Source organism: Capricornis sumatraensis, chromosome 6 (assembly GCF_032405125.1).
Source record: "Capricornis sumatraensis isolate serow.1 chromosome 6, serow.2, whole genome shotgun sequence".
NCBI lineage: Eukaryota > Metazoa > Chordata > Mammalia > Artiodactyla > Bovidae > Capricornis > Capricornis sumatraensis.
This window is the reverse complement of record NC_091074.1, coordinates 19,127,414-19,147,378: the sequence shown is the minus strand read 5'-3', so window position 1 is coordinate 19,147,378 and position 19,965 is coordinate 19,127,414. Positions and strand designations below refer to the sequence as shown.

Here is a 19,965-nt window from a genome sequence, read left to right as displayed (position 1 = left end):
GCATGGGATTACAGAAGCACTTCTGTCTAGGTGAGAAAGGTTTTATCTACCTAAATATTTGAAAAATTAAGTTTATTCTTTTTTCCCCTTAATGTTTCAAAATGGGAATCTCTCAAATACCTAAATTTTGACCAAAAAATAAGTGATTTAAGTGTCACTACTTAAACCCTATCTCATCCTGTGAATAGACTTATTCACTTAAATACAGGATTCTGAATTTACCAACTTGATTAACACAAGGTCATCATCATTAAAATCACCACTACACTAGGCTACAATATAGTGATGGTGATGCCGTCAGGGGCTTCTAACATTCATAGAAGCTGACTGACCCTATACTAAATATATCAAATGAATAATAAAGAACAAATTAGGAACTGCTTTAGGAATATTCACTTTTTGAATGCTAGGAACACTAAGTAAATAGACATATGAAATGGATAGTACTATTATGCTCACCTTACCAATGAAGAAAATGAAGCTTAGTGAGGTTCAGTAACTGGGCCAAGATCCTCCATGTCTTGTATATGTCAGAGCTGAGAGATGAACCCAGGACTAAAGTCATGCTCTAACAACTGGCCCCAGAGTACGGTGCTTATGGAGTTTTTTGTGGAAATGTTATCTTGGCCCTTAATATCAGGTTATGTACCAATGTTCCTCCTTACTACCTAAAGCTACTGCTATTCTTAAAGCAATCCCCTCTTCTTGTTTTGCTACTTCTAATAATATGAGCAGAGCAAATAAAATAAAATCATTTGGCTTAGTAGAATGCATTAAGTCAGAGTAAACAAAACGTATGGGGAGTCTAAGGTAAAGGCCAGAATTTTGACTGTAGGCTTTGTGCCATCTGTGTTAATGAGATAAGAAACCTCTTGATAAGTGAGATTTTTCTATAGGTTTTCAAAAATATCAAGAAAGCATAGGGAAAAAGCCAAACACTTGATGAATATCCTTAAGCTTTAAAGCCTGGGTTAAATTCACCTGAAATTAACAAAAAAAAAAAGAATAAACACACATAGCACTAAGCAAGTGCCAGGCACTATTAGAAATGCCTTAGTTGGGACCTCCCTGGTGGTCCAGTGGTTAAGACTCTGAGCTCTGAATTCAGGGAGCAAGGGTTCGATCCCTGATCAGGGAACTAAGATCTTGCATGGTGCAGCAAAAAAAAAAAAAAAAACCACAAAACTTCAGTCATGCTAGCTCATTTAATCCTTACAATGACCCAGTGAGTCAGGGGCTTGTGAGCTCCCTTTTACAGAGGAAACTGGCACAGCTGAATAACTTGCTCAGAGGTGCACATCTGGTATGAGCAGAGCCAGGATTTGAAGCCAGCAGTCCAGCTCCAGAGTCTAGGTTCTGAATTATTTAGTCTCACTGCATCGCCAACGCTTACTTGGTACCTACTAATTAATACAAAGGGCTATGGCCTTTACTTTTTCCAGTGGTCACGTATGGATGTGAGAGTTGGACTATAAAGAAAGCTGAGCACTGAGGATTGATGCTTTTGAACTGTGGTGTTGGAGAAAACTCTTGAGAGTCCCTTGGACTGCAAGGAGATCCAAACAGTCCATCCTAAAGGAAATCAGTTCTGAATGTTCATTGGAAGGACTGATGCTGAAGCAGAAACTCCAATACTTTGGCCACCTGATGCAAAGAACTGACTCATTGGAAAAGACCCTGATGCTGGGAAAGATTGAAGGCAGGAGGAGAAGGGGATGACAGACGATGAGATGGTTGGATGGCATCACCAACTCAATGGACATGAGTTTGAGTAAAGTCCGGGAGTTGGTGATGGACAGGGAGGCCTGGCATGCTGCAGTCCATGGGGTCGCAAAGAGTCGGACATGACTGAGCAACTCAACTGAACTGATGGCCTTTACTGCAGGACATCAACCAGGCAGAAGTTCCTTTAGGAGCACAGATTTTTATCGAGAACAATTATGGGCTTCCAAAAGAAAATGAAATGGAACTCTTGTTCAGACAAGTAACTAACTGGTGGTAAGGTGAACTTGGAACTATCACCGTTATTTCCATTTTCTGACACAGCAGAACCCAAAGGAAAAAACTTAATCTGAACCAAAAGGAAAGTTGGGAACACCATTCTTTATTTTCTCTAAACTTAAAATAGTTTCAGAATGGCAAGAAGTTGCCTAGGAAAATTCAGAATTTTGTTCCAGCACAGAGTTCACAAACTTTTTTATTTTTTTTTACATACAGTTCTCAAAAACATAAGCAGAATAAGTAAAGGTGGGGTAGCATGTTTTATCTTGTTAATACATTGAGAAGTAAATATTATCAGCATAATGATATCTTTTTTTTTAATTATTAAAAATAGTCAAAAGGTTGCTCTTAAGTTATAAAACCCCAAAATGTTTTTGGAAAACCTATACATATCAAGTAGCATTTTAAATCAGCACAATATTTTCAAAGGGCAATCTGGCATAAAAGGAGACACTAAAATGTTTCTATCTTTTGACCCAATAATACACTTAAAAAAAATCAAAAGAGAAAAAGGAAATAGTTCATAAAAAATATTTCTTGTTGGGGTTTCATAATACTGAATGCTGTAAACAACTTATATTCTGATAGGGAGCTTTGAAATTAACTGTGGCATACTGTCAACTCGAAGCAGCCAGTCAAAACAATAAATATAAAAATAATATGGTCATGTAATACAATCAACGAGGGGATGCCAAGGAGGAACGGAAACTGAGACAAAAGAATCTAAGTGCACGACAAATATCACTGCAAGGCATTGAGGAGAGAGCAGCTTACAAGTAACTTTGAAAAGCAGCATTTTGAATGGAAACTGTAAGGCAGAAACCAAAAATAACTACACATAAACACTGTACTTTAGTTGACAAAGTTGTTTCTTATGGGTATACAGGTCACCAAATCTGAAACCACTTCCACATAGACTGGATTCAAATAAGCAAATGATGGTGGGAGCCAGGTCTCCTTTCCCATTGTCTAAGAAGGAAGTAATAATAGATGAGCAAGGAAGGAAGGTGAGAAAGGCCCCACAGTAATGGATTCACCAGAGACATCAGTAGGAGCTCATGTTTCGCTTACTGTAGGTACAGAAACAATTATCCACACAAATTACTAACATGGGTTAATATATATATTTACACACACATATTTCCTAGCTCTGTCACGTGACAGGGCCTGGAAGCAATGCCACTCCAGTAGCAACGAGCACTCCCAGAGTCCAGGTCTTGGTTTCTAAATACTGTTTCTCAGTAAAAGGAACCAAGGTTCTTTGGAGAAATGGCTGATTCTAGGGCTGGAGCAGGGAAAATACATGAGCCTGGAGCATCTAGGAATGTCAGAAAGTAAGGAAGGGCTCCAAAACCAAAACGACAGGAGCATGTCAGAGGAACACAGGAGCTGAGGTGGAAGAGTCAAAGTAGGGACGATTTTAGCCACAAAATGCCACAGTCCATAAGTAAACGACTAAATTAAATACATGGGGGAGAAGAGACGAATCTTTACAGAAGAATTCCAAACAATGCATGCAAATACTCCCTACTCTAGGACGTGGGACTTAGTTCTATCCTTTCCCTGCTTGAGTACAGGATGGACTTATGACTTGCTTCCAAATAATGAAGTATGGAAATGGGGAGAAATACAACTCTCTGGTGGAAAAACCCGGCAACCATTACCCTGGCCAGGAGACCAAGGTTAACAACATTAGTGCTAAGTCCTGTGAATAAGACGTACCCCTGACATGATGGGATGAGAGCACTCCACCTCTGTGCTATTCTTTCCCTAAACCTGTAACTCCAGTCTAGTCGTGAGGAAAACCCACACTGAGTGCCATTCCATAAACTACCTGAGCGGTATTTCTCAAACTGTCAAGGTCAGGACAAACAGAGAAAGAGTAAGAAACTGTCACAGACCAGAGATTAGGCAGATGCGACAACTAAAACGCAATGTGGGATCCTGGACCAGATACTGGAAAAGAAAAAGCATGTTAATGGGAAAACTGTAGAAATCGAAACAGAGCCCAGAGGTTAGTGAACAGTGCTGCACCCGTGGTTCCTTAGTTCTGACAAATCTACCATGGTAATGTAAGATGTTAGCAATGGGGAAAACTGGACATGGCATGTACAGGAACTTGTACTACCTTTGCGACTTTGCTGTAAATCTAAAATCATCCCCAAATAAATATCAGTTCAGTTCAGTTGCTCAGTCGTGCCCGACTCTTTGCAACCCCATGAATCCCAGCACGCCAGGCCTCCCTGTCCATCACCAACTTCACATAACAATTATCTATACCCTATGATTCAACTATACAAAATATATGGATATAAAGACAGATTAGAAAAACAGTTTTATGTGACTAGGGAACATGGAATCTTTTCCCTTTACTATGATAATGCTGTTTTAAACCTCCTGAAGAAGCCCCGGGTAACAGGTACATGTGCCCTTGGTGAGACAGGAGAATCAGCAGTCTGAGAAAAAGGAACCACAGTGGGATCTCCCCAGAAGAAGACAGGAAGTCCAGCAGTGTCAACTGAAATGACAGGGAGAGAGAGCAGAGGCGACACACAGCACACCTCAGCTGGCGGGACAAGACAGTGCCTCTAGCTGGGTAGCTAGCTGTGCTCCCCTTCCAAACCTCAAGCTACCAGATTTGCCCTTAGTGGTTTCCTAGGTGAGGGGAAGACATCTCTTCATCAGCTAATTTGTAGACTTTTGTACGTATTTATTACTCTAAGCAATTTATTTTCAAAAAAAAAAAAAAAAAGACAGAGGACAAGACAGGATGCTCATCACTGAAGAAAAAAATTTTGAATCCATGTTTAAATCCAGTTACCTTATGCAATCGAAGGTACACATGAGCCGAAGAGAGTTTGTCCACATGAAACCTACAAAGAATGAAAACCACTTTTAGCAAGAGGTACAAGATACCCATCTCCTCATGCCACCTGTGTTGAAAGCCCTCCAGGCCAAAAATATGAATTCAGTTGCCTACTGCACGCTGAGCACCATGGTGAGCAGAAAACACAGCCAACCACCTCTGAAGGGCTCACTTTCAACTGGCAGAGGTGAGAAAAACACGGAGAGTTCTGCAGCTGTGCAAGACTAAGTGCCAAGATGAGTACAGAAGGTGACGAACATTAAATGCCCAGGAAGTGTGATTTTTTCAAGTGAGAAAGAACTATCAGTGACCCCAGGATTCACTGGTGAACTGAGATTTGGAGGGTCCCAGGCTGAAGCATGGGATCTATACAAACATGGGAAAGGAATTATAGGAGGGAAGAGAAGGGAATGAAAGAAGTCATCAAGACTCCAGGGCTGCAAGCCTGGGAAACCTGCAGGACCACTGACAGACACATCTTACAGCTGGAGAGGGAGCCAGCTGGGAAAGATGACAGGTCTGGTTTGGGACATCCTGAGTTTCAAGCAATGGCAAAACAATCCAAAGAGAATGTCAATCAGAGACAGAAGAGTCAAGTAAGGACTGAAGCAGTAAGTGGACCACCTCCCACTAGGGGTCAGACTAGCAATTCATCCAGCAACTATACTCCAGTAAAAATTAATTAAAAAAAAATTAATTTTAAAAGAAAAAACAAAACCAAAAAAACTCCAAAACCCAATTCATTTAGCCTTACATCTAACAATGACACTAATACTCAATTCCTGGGAAAGCATGGTGATTGCCCTTTATGATGTTGTCCTAAAAATATTAGAAAGCCCTCTTACTCCCAAAGTCCTGCATTTACCTTTCATTAAGGCTCTATCATTCATTAATTTAATTAAATCTTTTAAAAATGTCCTTTTCCCGCCTAACCCAACATTTGGGGATTTTAAGTTTTTCACCTTTAGAAATCACCAAATGAGGTGGATCTTTCTTCCCAACACCCAAAGATGACTTCAGAATGCTAGCAAACAATGGTAACACACAGCTGTCACTCCTGATTCTGTTAACTTCGGCCTTCTCTTCCTTAGTCCTTTCAAGACTGAAGAATGTTCAATAAAATTTTAAGGGAACACATCACAGCCCATTAGGCATTTCTCTAGATATTTTATTAGCATTAAAGGATTTTTTAGAACTGAAAATGGTTACACATTTAAACCCAGTCCAAGATGTAGACAGTGTGCTTCTATATAAAGGTCAAGGTTATGCTATTTGTAATGCCCTCTTTAAAAAGGTTAAGCATCTTGCTAGTGACTTTGAACACAAAAAAGTTTTACACATTTTCTGGCAGTCTATGATGACTCTAGGTTTCACTCCTCACAAATACTGACAGCCAGAAATGAACATAACATCTTGGTTTATTTTTCTTCTTCAGGTTCATTTACTCACTTGCATTCTCTTGTAAGAGATTCCTACTGATTTTCTTCTGCTCGGCACTGTCCAGCCAGAAAACAAGCTTCTTGAAAATCTAGGAATTATATCTCACTACCCTGTTTGAGGATGTTAGAAAAATACCCCATTCATAAGCAAGCTCAATTGAGAAAACTTCTCCCATTCCAATTTAAAGTTCTCTATTTACAACAACTCTTTTCTACACACCCATAGTAGCTTGACTGTATTCTCACTTCCCTTACAGGTCCCTGATGTGGAATTCTGTCAATTAGAAATACATATACAGTTCAACATACATATATACTGGGTTCATACACAGGCAGTCGAAGTGCTAACACACACACAGGAATACCACTGCTGATCTGCATGAACTTCAGGCTTATAGGCACACCTCTACAAAGGGCAGGGGAAATGTACAGATATTCAGGGCTTTGGCTGAGGTGTAAAACAAACAAAAAAGTCAGCTCTGTAAACCACTTGGAGCAAGCTTGCTTAACAAACATCCCAAATGCTCACTCCAAGTTTAAATTATGCCCACTAGTTCCCTGGTTTTCTCTCTTCCGGTTACTTTCCTCTCCCTGCTTAATCACTATTACCCTTCACTGAATACAGAGACTAGAAACTTGAATGTATGAGCATCCCTGACCTGACACTGTAGAGATGCAGAGCACCCAAAGCTGGGTAATTTTACTTCTTCAAGTGGGCTCTCTGGATAGATTACTCATTAGGGAGTCTGGAGGCAGTAAACGCACAATTTTTCTATTTTCCTTTGTTTAAAAAGAATTTAGGGACTTCCATGGTGGACTTCTGTGTTAAGACTCTGCACTTCCAATACAGGGGGTGCAGGTTTGATTCCTGTTTGGGGAGCTGAGATCCCACATGCCTCACAGCCAAAAAAACCACAAACATAAAACAGAAGCCATATTTCAACAAATTCAATAAAGACTTTAAAAAATGAGTTTAGTTCCATTCTCATTTAATCCTAGAAAAATTCTTTGCTTCCAAGCACTGTAGGAGGTTTCCTAGTATAAACTCAGATGTTGACATTCCCAGAGGTTCAGTTCCAGAGTCTACGTCAAGGTGACCCAGGTTGAAAATCTGCCCTGGAATGCAGATCAACTCATTCATTTTTTGCATGCCTCGGAATGTTTCCAGGATTAATGGTTTATGAACTGGAACAGGTCTTGAAATTTAGGGCTATGCCAGTTCACATCAGACTTCAAATAGCTTCTGGAAGTACTAGTCGATCACTTCCAACAAGACATTAAATCTCAAGATTATTAAGAGTGTTGAAATGGATATCAGGCATCTGTAGACACCAGTTCAGTAAGTGCACTCCAGGAGATGTAGGCTGAATGTTGGAAATTTCTCTTCCACTTACTTTTTTCTTTTAATGTCAGGTAAAAGGCTGTTGTGAATTGCCTTTCATAGTAAATCTGAATATGTAATCATTTCTCCGCAGGTATGTCTGCCCCAAACCTTACAGCAGGTAACTACATAACACATATAATCATTCTTATCTCTTGCATGACAGATCTGGAGATCTCTGGGGCTTCAGTGAGGTGGTCTCAGCCACCTACTCTGAGGAGACACACAGGTGGTAAAAGCAAGCCTATGTTCTGAAGACCTTTGCAGTCAGGCCTGAGGTCCATCTCTGAGACCTCCTTCCCAGTTAACGTGGTACTTATAAGTGAAGGGAGCTGGTGGTCAGCTTTTTACCACCAAACAGTCATAAACAAATGGCAAACCATGAGTTGTAGTTTTAATCACAGGAGCCAGGTGGTTGGCCAAGTCTCAGAAAGTAAACAACGATCTGTAAACAGCAGAACCAAAATTTTTTACCTACCAAATATCTTCAGGCCAGCCATACTTTATCAGATCTTCATCTGGAGAGACAGAAGAGAACAAACAAAAGGAAACAAATAAGCAACAAAATATACTGTTCAGCACAGAGAAATACAGCTATAATAACTTTAAATTTTATTACTTTGTAAGAACTTTAAATGGAGTACAATCTATAAAAATACCTAATCACTACATTGTACATATGAAACTAATATTTATTTTTAAAATTTTAATTCAGTTTTAAAATTATTCTTTGGTTCTTTTTTTTTGGCTATGCCATACAGCTTTCAGGATCTTAGTTCCCCAACCAGTGACTGAACCCAGGCTTTGGCAATGAAAGTGCTGAGTCCTAACCCTGGACTGCCAGGGAATTCCCTAAAGTAATATTTTAAATCAACTATACTTCAATAAAAAATAAATAATTTTTAAATAAAACAAAAACTTTTCAAAAAAACTTTTTTACATTTTCCATTATCAAAGGCTTTTTGAATTACTCTTTTCTTCATTAAGAGAGAGAAAAAGTTTTGTGGAAAAGACTGGTATTTTTTCCCTTCCCAACTTACAGTAAACTTTAGCATATTTCATTTAAACTTCTTTTTTTAAAAAACACTTTCAACAGTTTTTACAATTGAACAATTATAATCATGACGTATTTGTTCAAAAGGTGAAGTGAACAAAGGTGAAGTATTTGTTTAAGTTGTATGCCTTTTTTTTTTTTTAATTTTAGCCACATCACATGGCTTCTGGGATCTCAGTTCCCCTACCAGGGATTGAACCCTGGGCTATGGCAGTTAAAGTGCAGAGACCTGACCAATGGTCAGGAATTCCCATGTGTGTACATTTTATTTTAATATATACCTCCAATGAATCATATCAATAATTAGTAACTGTGTTTAATACAGAAGCATTACTTGGTATTGATATTAGATAAAAAGATTTTTAAAAAGGGTAAACAAAGTGATTCACATATGAAGATTTAAAATGTACTCAAGTATAATCTATCTAACTTGAATGAGGTATTTATTGTCCAGAAAAGCAAAAAGATGATAGAGTCCCCTCTCTGATGAGGGCACTTTAAGCAAATGCATACACCTTGAGTTTTCTGAAGAGTTTTCTATAAGTGCAAGTAAAAAGTTGAGCAAACCTCCAACAAGTAATCAGAAAGATGAGAAAAAGGAAATTATAAAAACTTCTTTTCATTTGGGCAATGTCTGGCTCCCTGGTGACACCTGCTGGCGTCACATCAGAAAGCTTTTTTAGTGAAAGTAAACTGTCCAACTTAAAATTCCTTTTTGTTCCATCCAGTCCTTTGTCAGAAGTCATCAAGACTATTAGAAGTAAATGTGATGTGCTAGGCACAGTAGAGAACATAGCACCTGAAAAACGTAATACCATTTTAACAGCAGACTAGGAGAGTGGATGACTCTAAAAGTACCTGGGGAAAAAATGTTCTACACAACAGATGTTTTTTCCTACATATACTTTAACAACAGTGAACCACCACTCCAGTGGGGCCTGGGTAGAATCTAAATTTATATCCGGAGGCGTAAACTCTGTATCTAGATTTATATCTATAGAAAGAAATTCCTACAACTGAGGTTTAAAGGATTCCACAATCTAGCCAGTCCACTTTAACCCCCTCCTCCAAGAAGCCTTCTTGGCTCTCCCTAATCACATTTACTCTCTGTATGTCTGCTATTAATATTATCTCATTTTGCATTGCTTTTGTTTAACAGATTTTATTTTTCAGAGCAGTTTTAGGTTCGGAGAAAAACTGACCCCTACTCTGGTCCCATCACTTCACGGCAAACAGATGGGAAAAAGGTGGAAACAGTAACAGATGTTATTTTCTTGGGCTCCAAAATCACTGTGGACAGTGACTGCCATCATGAAATTAAAAGATGCTTGCTCCTTGGAAGAAAAGCTATTACAAACTTAGCATATTAAAAAGCAGACACATCGCTTTGCCAACAAAGGTCTGTATAATCAAAGCTAGGGTTTTTCCAGTAGTCACATACGGATGTGAGAGTTGGACCACAAATGCTGAGTGCCAAAGAATCAATGCTTTCCAACTGTGGTACTGGAGAAGACTCTCGTAGAGTCCCTTGGACTGCAAGGAGATCAAACCAGTCAATTCTAAAGGAAATCAACCCTGAATAATCACTGGAAGGACAGATGCTGAAGCTGAAGCTCCAATACTGTGGCCACCTGATGTGAAGAGTCAATTTATTAGAAAAGACCCTGATGCTGGGAAAGCTTGAGGGCAGGAGGAGAAGAGGGCAACAGAGGATGAGATGGTTGGATGGCATCACCGACTCAAGGAACATGAGTTTCAGCAAACTCCAGGAGATATAACTGTACATTATTGCTCAGTGTAATACAGGGAGGTATCAGTAGCATTCTCAGTTAGGTTCATCAGGAGAATGCTATGAGAAAATTTACCCAGGACATTCATGGATTACAAGGAGAAATATAAAACTCAAGTTTTAATACACTGCACACTGCTTCTCCATTAAGTCACACCCAGAGTCAATGGCATAAATTCATTATAAGGAAAAAACTGTTTAAAAATGAGCTATGCTATATGGTTTTTTCTCTTGGCTAGGATGTGACAGTCTTGCTTATACTGAGTCTGCTTATAATTATAGCAGGGTTCAAAACTGTTGTATAGATCTGATTTATAATTATATGGTTATATAACTATCATATCATATTTATAATGTTATATACATTTTATGTGATAGATGTGTCTGTGTGTGTGTATATATATAAAGATATAGATATATGTGTGACAGTGGTCAAGAAAGCTTCAAAACACTGTTCACATTTCAACTCAAAAAGAACCATCTTCTGCCTCAAAAAAAACAAGATATGTTTCTCAAATGAGGTAAAAATGTACAGAAAAGGATCTTTGCAAAAGTCTAAGCCACAGATTATTTTTATCTGATGAAAACCAGCAAAGGTTAACTTCTGATTCCCATCACCCCTAAATCAAATGGTACCACAAAACTATGTAAGTTCCTAATCAGCAACAAATGGTCTAATTCTCTCAATTATCACTGGATACAATACATTATAAGAAAATTAATCATTTGGAATTCCTTCTAATGGGTTATAGTCATTAACTGAAAACCCATCCAAGAAACCATGGACAGAAAAGGCAACTGACACTTACCTGCTGAAAATTTCAAAATCAAATGCTTTTGAAAACTTACTTTCATATTTATCCTTTCCCATGTAAATAGTGTAAGCAGATGAGTTAACTAAGACAAAACAAAAATAAGACATAGTTAGATAACATCATTACAGACACACCTATTTGGTGGGAAAAACAAGGGAGAAATGCTTATGACGGGTTGGCAAAACATGGCTGGTAGGCCAAATCCAGCCTTGTTTTTGGACAGCCCTTCAGCTTAGAATGATTCTTACATTTTTAAAGGGCTGAAAGAAGCAAAATGAAGAAGAATAAGCTAGAGAGACCTTATGTGGCTTACAAAGTCTAAAATACTGACCATTTGTAAAATGTTGACCAACCCTCTTAAAAACGGCTACTTTCCTACTTTCTCAGGGAGATAGCACAACACAATTCCAGTTCCATCATCTACTTTTGCCTTCTTCTATATATATATATTTTTTTTCCCCCCCAAAAAAACCACCCAAACTCATCACCTCAACCATTTAAAAATAGGTTCCTATACCTAGGTAAGGTTTATCTTCCATGATTTGATTTAGTTGCATTCCAGGGGTGCTGCAAATCATACCTGGCTCCCTACCACATTCAGGGGAAACATGGTTCTCAAGCTTCTTCTCATCGGTGACACTGAACCCTGTTTATAGAATCACCTAATTCTGCCCCAGCTCCACTTAAGACCAACCAAATTCAAATCTCTGGGGATTGGGTTTTTTTTTTAAAGATCTCTTTTAATAGCGATTTCTAATGTGAAGTTGGTGTTAGGAACTCCTACCCTAAATCAAACTGAATATTCCGGGTGTGGCTCACCTTAGGAATGATATTGGCTTTCCTGAGCTAGCGTGTTTTGCTGTGCGAATCCTCCATCTGCAATCAGTTAGGTTTTGTAGTTGAAATCGTAACTGGGTCCTGAGTTTTTGAGCTAGTCTACCAAAATCTGTTAGACCCCATTTGGATCTAGACTTCTGAATTAACAGAGCTTGGGTCTCTGTCTACAAAGCCTGGCTGACAGGTGTTAAGGTTGGGCTAGGCTGTCTGCTGGCCGTCGCTCCAGAGCTGGGACTACTCTATTAAGTGGAGCTCTGAACTCCTTCATTTGTAGATTGGTAAACTCAGGGTTCCCTGTAATTTCCAAATGACAAGCTCCTTAAATGATCAAGCACAGTTGCCCTTCTTGGGAACAGAAGACTCCCAATTCCTTCAGTGAGTAGTTATGATGACTACCATCCATAATTACTTGGAAGTAGTTGAGAGGAGTTTGAAAGGAGAGAATGTTTGTATTGACTAATTGACAGAGAGATCTGTCTATAGTTAAGTATTGTATTATCCTGATAAGCCCTTTGCACAGCACTGAACAAATACCAACTGCAGGAATACAACTAAAAAGTGTTTCAGATGTTCACTTGGGGCGCTACTGTATTTGTACACCCTTTTGATCCTATAATGTCACCACTAGGAGTACATACCCTACTAACTAACATTTCACCAAGCAATGAAGCTCTCCATACAAACTGAACAGGCGTTAATTAAGAGCAGAGAACACATAGACAAAAGGCCATGGATCCATTAAAAAGAAAGAGTAGGTGAATAGCTAGCAGCACAGTATTTCTGTTATCTGCAAACAGTAAGATTCAATATGTAAAAAGAAATAATAATTGTACATATAAACATGCTTACGTATGTTTCTAATACACACACCCATTTTCTTTATACTATGGAAGGATATATATATATATTTAACTGTTAACAGTGACCTTACCTACTTGCTTACAAAATATATAGATGGTTTTTGTAATCAGAAAAAAAATTTTTTTTTTTTTTTAAATGATTGAAGTAAACAAAGCTGTCTCTGCAGGGCAAGCTAGCTAAGCTCCTGCCAAGAGAATGACAGATGATGGATGGCGGACCTATAAAATGAGGTGGTTAATAACATAACTGCTACAACCCCAAACTAAGGGGCATTCTACAGAATAATTTTTCAACAGACAGTGTCATGAGAGAAAAAGACTGAGCAACTGCTCTGACCAGAAGACTCCAGAGAGCAATGAATGACAACAGAATACAACAATTGATTTGCAGGTTTCTTTTGTGATAAATTCAGAGGACTCTGATGAAAACTGGATAAAAGTTGCTGACTAGGTAATAGTATCACTGCAATGTTAATTTCCTAATTTGGATAGTGAACAATGCCTTCTGATAACAGAATATCCTTGATTTTAAGAAAAATACCCTGAGGTATTTAAGGCTAAGACACAACTTCCAGATGGTTCAGGGAAAATAAAAACAAAACCCTGTGAGTGTGTTTTTGTGTATGCAGAGACAGAGTGGGGCAAGGGGAGATGGAAAACATGGAAAAAGCAGAACGGGAAAAAGGAGGTAAGGCATGTGTGGTAAAATGTTAGGATTTGGGGAATCTGGGAGAAGGCTATAAAGGAAATCTTTTAATAGTCCTGTAACTTTTCCAAAAGACTGAAATGTCAAAATAGAAAATAAAATTAAAAAAAAAAGGAGCATGACTTCTGAGTAAGAAGTCTCAATTAAGCTCTCCTCAGTGGCTTCCCTGATAGCTCAGTTGGTAAAGAATCCACATGTAATGCAGGAGACCCCAGTTCAATTCCTGGGTTGGGAAGACCCACTGGAGAAGGTATAGGCTACCAGTATTCTTGGGTTTCCCTTGTGGCTCAGCTGGTAAAGAATCCGCTTGCAATGTAGGAGACCTGGGTTCAATCCCTGGGTTGGGAAGATCCCCCTGAAGAAGGGAAAGGCTACCCATGCCAGTATTCTGGCCTGGAGAATTTCATGGGCTGTATAGTCCATGGGGTCACAAAGAGTAGACACGACTGAGCGACTTTCCCTTTCCATGTTAGAGGGATAAAGGGAGAGTAAACTGAATTATTCTAGTACTCTTGTAACTCTCATCCAAATAATGTGATGAGAACTAGTTGTCTTGAAGACTCCTGACTCAGGTATAGCAATCAACCCAACTTTTGAGGCGTTGTGATAATTTCATAATTACAGAATCATCTATATTGAGATGGACACTGGTAAAAGATACTAAAAACATAAGTGAACTTAACGTGCTTAATGCACTAATGTGCAGGAACCCATAAATCAGAGCATCTTGAATTTAACACTGAAAATACAGCAAGGTTAATGTTTCCTTAATCTATTATGGGAGCATGAAAGAATAAGCAGATTTTAATCAGAGATACTAATTTCAAAAGAGAAGGCAAAAATTTTCTATTGTGATTTCCAGCCCATTTTTTTAAAGGGTTTTTTGGGGTTTTTTTTGCAGTAAACCATCAGTTGGTTGAAAAGCTTGGCTATCTATCTATATGAAGTCATTTCCTGAAGATTCTGTATGTTCAAATTGTTTTCCGTACTGGAATATGTAAAAAAATTTACTACTATATTACTCTGCAATTTTAAAAGCTGCACAATTGTAGATTTATTAGAATTAAGAGGCCAAATATTTTTCCGACAGGAAGCAGTTCTGATGCCGCAATGTAAGCCAATGAGGAAAAAATGACCCACAAATCAACTGAATCCCTCTGCTCTATTAGGGGCATCTCTGTGTATATGACTGGCACTCAAAGAATTTAGAATCGCTTTAAGGAGAATAACGTAGCCTGTATAAAATACATTTAGTACCTATATGCCCTGCCTTGGGCTTCCCACGTGGCTCAGTAAAGAACCTGCCTGCCAATGCAGGAGACATTGACCCCTGGGTCAGTGAAGATCCCCTGGAGAAGTAAATGGCAACTGACCCCAGTATTCTTGCCTGGGAAGAAGAGCCTGGTGGGCTACAGTCCACAGAGTCTCAAAGAGTCTGACATGAGTTAGCAACTAAAGCAGGACAACAACACGCCCTGCCTATATTTGTCATTCCATTGTTGGGCTTGTATGGATAACTATGTTGTCAAGGACTCTCCTGAGTGGAGAAGCTACAAAAAGATGCTTCTGTTATATTATGACAGAGGGCCAGAACAGGACAGACAGCAGATAAAAATGCAATTAGGAGCTTAGAATGATTTTTCAGGCTAGTTTGAATTTTGTTTCTAGTAATTTTAATAATATGGATAAGAAAAAACTAAGCCCACAGAAACAGAGAAATGGCTTACAGCACACTGTGGAAGCCTAAACTATTGAGAAAAATGAGATGTGACAGTGTGATGGAGTAGCAGAGGAGGGCTCTGAGTTACAACTTTCCTGGGCTTCAACTTTCTCATCTCTAAAGAGCAAGTGCCACCCTGTTCAAACCCACGTAACCACTATTATTGGTTTCACTTAAATCTCACCTTTAACAAGTAGGCAGAGAGTAGCAATAGAATAGAGTGTGCTAGAAGCCAAAAAATAGCATTCGTTTATTCAGTAAGTATTTACTGAGTTCCTATTAAGAGTCAGGCACTATGCTAGCGGATCAAGGAGAGCCTGTACCTGCCCTCAACGGGCTTACACTCTATCTCAAGCAGACAAAAGTTTAACATCAAATGATAAGTGCAATGCTGAACATATACATTGTGTTAAGGGGATTCCCCCAAGAGATATACCTAAGCAATCCTGGGGTGGGAACAAGGAAAGAAAAAACCCATTTGTAAAAGATAGGCGAGGTCTGTCTCTGGGGAGGAGCAGCTAACTGGGGGGTTGATTTAAGGCAAAGAGAAAAATATAAGTAGAGAAACGAAGACACTGCAGTTCCTGGGGACTAAACACACCATTTTCTTGCCTGCCAAAGACAAATGAGAAACTATCATGTCACTTTTCAAAATCTGGGACATTAACTCTGCCCAGTGAGTGTATGTCTCGCCACTCCGGAGTCTTTCGGTAGCATCCAAACCCAATAACCCTTTCCAGGAAGGGTAAGGCGCACTTTCTGTAAGGCAGAGTTGTTGGCAGGTGTCTCCTTTCTTACCAGAGAGCAGCAAGATTAAATGTTACGGGGATGGGTGGGGAAGAGAAGACTTCACGATGTAGTGTGAATAAGTCCACAAACTGCCTGATTCCAGGAAGCGACAGGTCTTTCTAACTGAGGGAAAAGAAGACCGACCGGAGGCAAAGAGAGCTCTGGGGATGGTCCCTCTACGCTCCCCTCTCCCCAAACCAGGCACTGACGAGGAGGCACACTGGGAGGACTGGGACGGACACGGTGGAGAGACCATCAGGACGAGGGCAGAGGCACCCACTGCCAAGAAGGCACTTAAGGACCAGCGGTGGCCTCCAGGTCTCGGCTTCGGAGCCCCACAGTCAAGACAGGGACCCGGAAGGTCTCGGCGACCACTCACCGCTACTACTGGTGAAGTAGAACACCATGATCCCAGCGGCGGTGGGACAACTACAGCGCCCAGCAACAGTACTCAAACCTGGAAGCTCAGGATACCGGAAGCGCGGAGGCCGCGTTCCCCGGAACTGCTCACGCACTTCCGGCTGACGTCAGGTCGCATCATAACGCCTGTCCCCAGCGCCATCTTCAATTCTGCTGAGGAGGCGGTGTCGGCGCGCTCGGAACTCATTTGGGGGTCAAAGGAGAGAGGATGGAGGCAGGAGGATTAGTGGGTGGAAAACGATGCGGAGAACTATCTTAAGAGAAAAATGCCACAGCATGGCTTTATTTTTAGAACCTCCACCCTGTGGGCTATCAAGTTGGTTTCATTTGCCGCTTTTCATTCGCATCTGGGCTCCCTGAAAGTAGAAACCTTGTGCCTTCTTCACGGCTACGCTTTCACTGAACTAATCACTGTACTTGGAACTTAGTATGCTGCTGCTGCTGCTAAGTCGCTTCAGTCGTGTCCGACTCTGTGCGACCCCATAGACGGCAGCCCACCAGGCTCCCCCATCCCTGGGATTCTCCAGGCAAGAACACTGGAGTGGGTTGCCATTTCCTTCTCCAGTGCATGAAAGTGAAAAGTGAAAGTGAGGTCACTCAGTGGTGTCCGACTCTTTGTGACCCCATGGACTGCAGCCTACCAGGCTCCTCTCTGCATGGGATTTTCCAAGCAAGAGTACTGCAGTGGGGTGCCATCGCCTTCTCCGGAACTTAGTATAGAAGCTCATTAAAATTTGAATGAACCTAAATTCCTCCACTATTCTCATTCTAGCTCCATCACTTGTTGGGCACTTTCGGTTGCTGCACTTAGCAAAATGAGGATGAATGGAGCGGTTAATTCACAGGTTATTTTGCCAAGGTTAAGTAAATTAATAGGTGTAAAAGGTTTAGGACGTGGTGAACAATCTAGAATTAAAGTTAGTTTCACCGGAGGCTATGCCTCTCTGCGTTTGGGCTCGTACTGTTCTGCCTTTAAATCCAAGATCTGCCATCTGTTACCTACGAGGCTGAGGGAACCTCAAATCTTCCGCTTGTAAAGTGGGAATGATCTGACTCAGTTCCCAACAGCACTTCGCTTTAACCTGGTTATTTATATTATCTTATTATGTGAAGTTAAGCGCATCACTGAACTAAATTTTTTTAGAACTAAGAAATGTGCCCAGAGAGTGTACTAGGAGCTGGTACACAAACATAACAGTAGCTAATAACAAACGAGTGCTTTAGGAACTTTTGGGCTTTCCAAAGGAAGAATATACATTGTCCTATGAATAGTAATTGTTTTCAGGCCCTCAGTTTTATTCTCTATACAATGGGAACGATGGTACATATCCCATAGACTGTGGTGAATGAAATAAAGCACTAAAACGTGCATGAATACCTGGCACGTAGATGTTACTGGCGTGATTTAATTTATTTAACTTGAAAAAAAAATTTTTTTAATTGCTTCCCCTAACATCACTAGGAAAAAAAAAAAGTAACCGTAGCTCAGTCGGTAAAGAATCTGCCTGCAATGAAGGAGACCTGGGTTGGATTCCTGGGTCGGGAAGGTCCCCTGGAGAAGGAAATGACAAGCCACTCCAGTATTCTTGCCTGGAGAATCCCATGGACAGAGGAGCCTGGCAGGCTACAGTCCATCGGGTCGCAAGAGTCGGATACGACTTAGCGACTGATCACCAACATTATAGCTCCAAGTGGGAAAAGTAACTTGAGAATCTTAGGCTGCTATAAAAAAAAAATCTTAACAGCAAATGACTTCAGAATATATCGAGTACCAGAGAACGCCTTCATTCTGCGGAAAACTACAACTCCCAGAATGCACCTAGGTAAAGCCTCCTGAAAGGAGCCCGGCGCTGCCGCAAGGGGTTCTGGAAGACGTGGTTTCCACCAGGGGAGAAGTTTCGGCCTTGCAAGGGCGGGAGACTCTTGGAGACCACCTCCTGCGAGGCGGGGCAAGCGCTGGTGCACAACCAATCGTCGAGCCTGCCCTTGGATACGCTGGGAAGCGGCGAATCGGAACGCAGCGGTTTTCGCCTGGACTGGCGCGCGAGAATTTGAACACAGTGGGGGACCACGGGCTCGGCTGAGGAGAGGTCGCCTGTCTGAGGTGCTACCAGGTAAGTGCTGCGTGGGGCCGAGGCGTGATGTGGAAGAACCAGGGGACCAGGAGGTTCTGTGGGAGTGGGAGTGAATGTCAAAGAAAGAGAGCTTTTGCTCTGTGCTTGGCGCATTCTAGCCTGGAGACCAGAGCTAGCGAGCTGGTATCCGCGCTTCCAGGTCTCCGGGTTTCCATCTTTCTGACGCTGAGTTTTCTCGCCCTTTTGCCCTGACAGTGTGTGGGGACAGGGTCGCTTTTCTCCCCTGTCTTTCCTCATTCAGCCTCAGAAAGATCTTTACAGCTGCAGCTCTTCACGAATTTCCAGAGACTCAGGTCTTTCTGTTTAACTTGAAAGTTATGCTTGTGTATTAAAAATACACTTGATCCGAAAGGAAGGGGAAGGGAAATTTTATTGATCAACATACCATCTGCTTGAGAGTTAACATGCGTGATTGTGTTTATTACTCGCAGCCTTAGAAGGTCAGAGTATTTTGTCAATAAGGAAACAAGCGACTCCTCAGCTAATAAAATGGGAGAGAATTATGCTTCCCTGTTTTCTTGCTGGCTTCTGATGAAAAAGTTAGAGATGGTCTGTGCCTTCATTGTACCTGCAGGCTGTAGGGAAAGACTGTCAAGCCAAAGACGAGAAAATACCCAAAATGAATACCAAGGAAGTGTAGGGTGGATTGGAAGCCTAGGGCAAGAGCATCTAACAGCAGGAGGGCTGTTGGGATTTGGGGGGAGGCAGGTGGTGAGGGTTTTGGGAAGGACAGCTGCCCAGGATATAGAGTGATTAAACTTGAGATGAATTCATCAGGCTATTGAAGTTGGGAAAGTGTGTCCTGAAATGGGGTAAAATCCTTCCTCTTTGGTAGGACCATTTTCCAGCTTGAAATTTGTACTGTTCCTGCTTAATTTAAATTGTACTGTCTCTGCTTAATTAGTGGGGGCGGAGGGGAGCGGGGGTGGGGTGGGGTGGGGGGGGCTTCCCTGGTGGCTCAGACGGTAAAGCGTCTGCCTACAATGCTGGAGACCCGGGTTCAATCCCTGGGTCGGGAAGATCTCTTGGAGAAGGAAAATTGCAACCCACTCCAATATTCTTGCCTGGAAAATCCCATGGATGGAGGAACCTGGTAGGCCCCAGTCCATGGGGTCGCAAAGAGTTGGACACGACTAAGTGACTTCACTTTCTT

At 40.9% G+C, this 19,965-nt stretch overlaps 1 protein-coding gene across 1 annotated transcript in view; it reads right to left on the bottom strand.

The window, feature by feature from the left end:
- CCDC25 (coiled-coil domain containing 25) overlaps positions 1 to 16,734 on the bottom strand; it is a 33,557-nt gene extending 16,823 nt beyond the window's left edge. The window contains exons 1-4 of the mRNA XM_068973757.1: positions 16,637 to 16,734; positions 11,380 to 11,427; positions 8,166 to 8,205; positions 4,823 to 4,874 (exon numbers count right to left, since the gene is read on the bottom strand). Coding sequence (XP_068829858.1) covers positions 4,823 to 4,874; positions 8,166 to 8,205; positions 11,380 to 11,427; positions 16,637 to 16,664 — 168 coding nt within the window. The 5' untranslated portion in view covers positions 16,665 to 16,734. The remainder of the gene's footprint in view (positions 1 to 4,822; positions 4,875 to 8,165; positions 8,206 to 11,379; positions 11,428 to 16,636) is intronic.
- Positions 16,735 to 19,965: the final 3,231 nt, after the last annotated feature.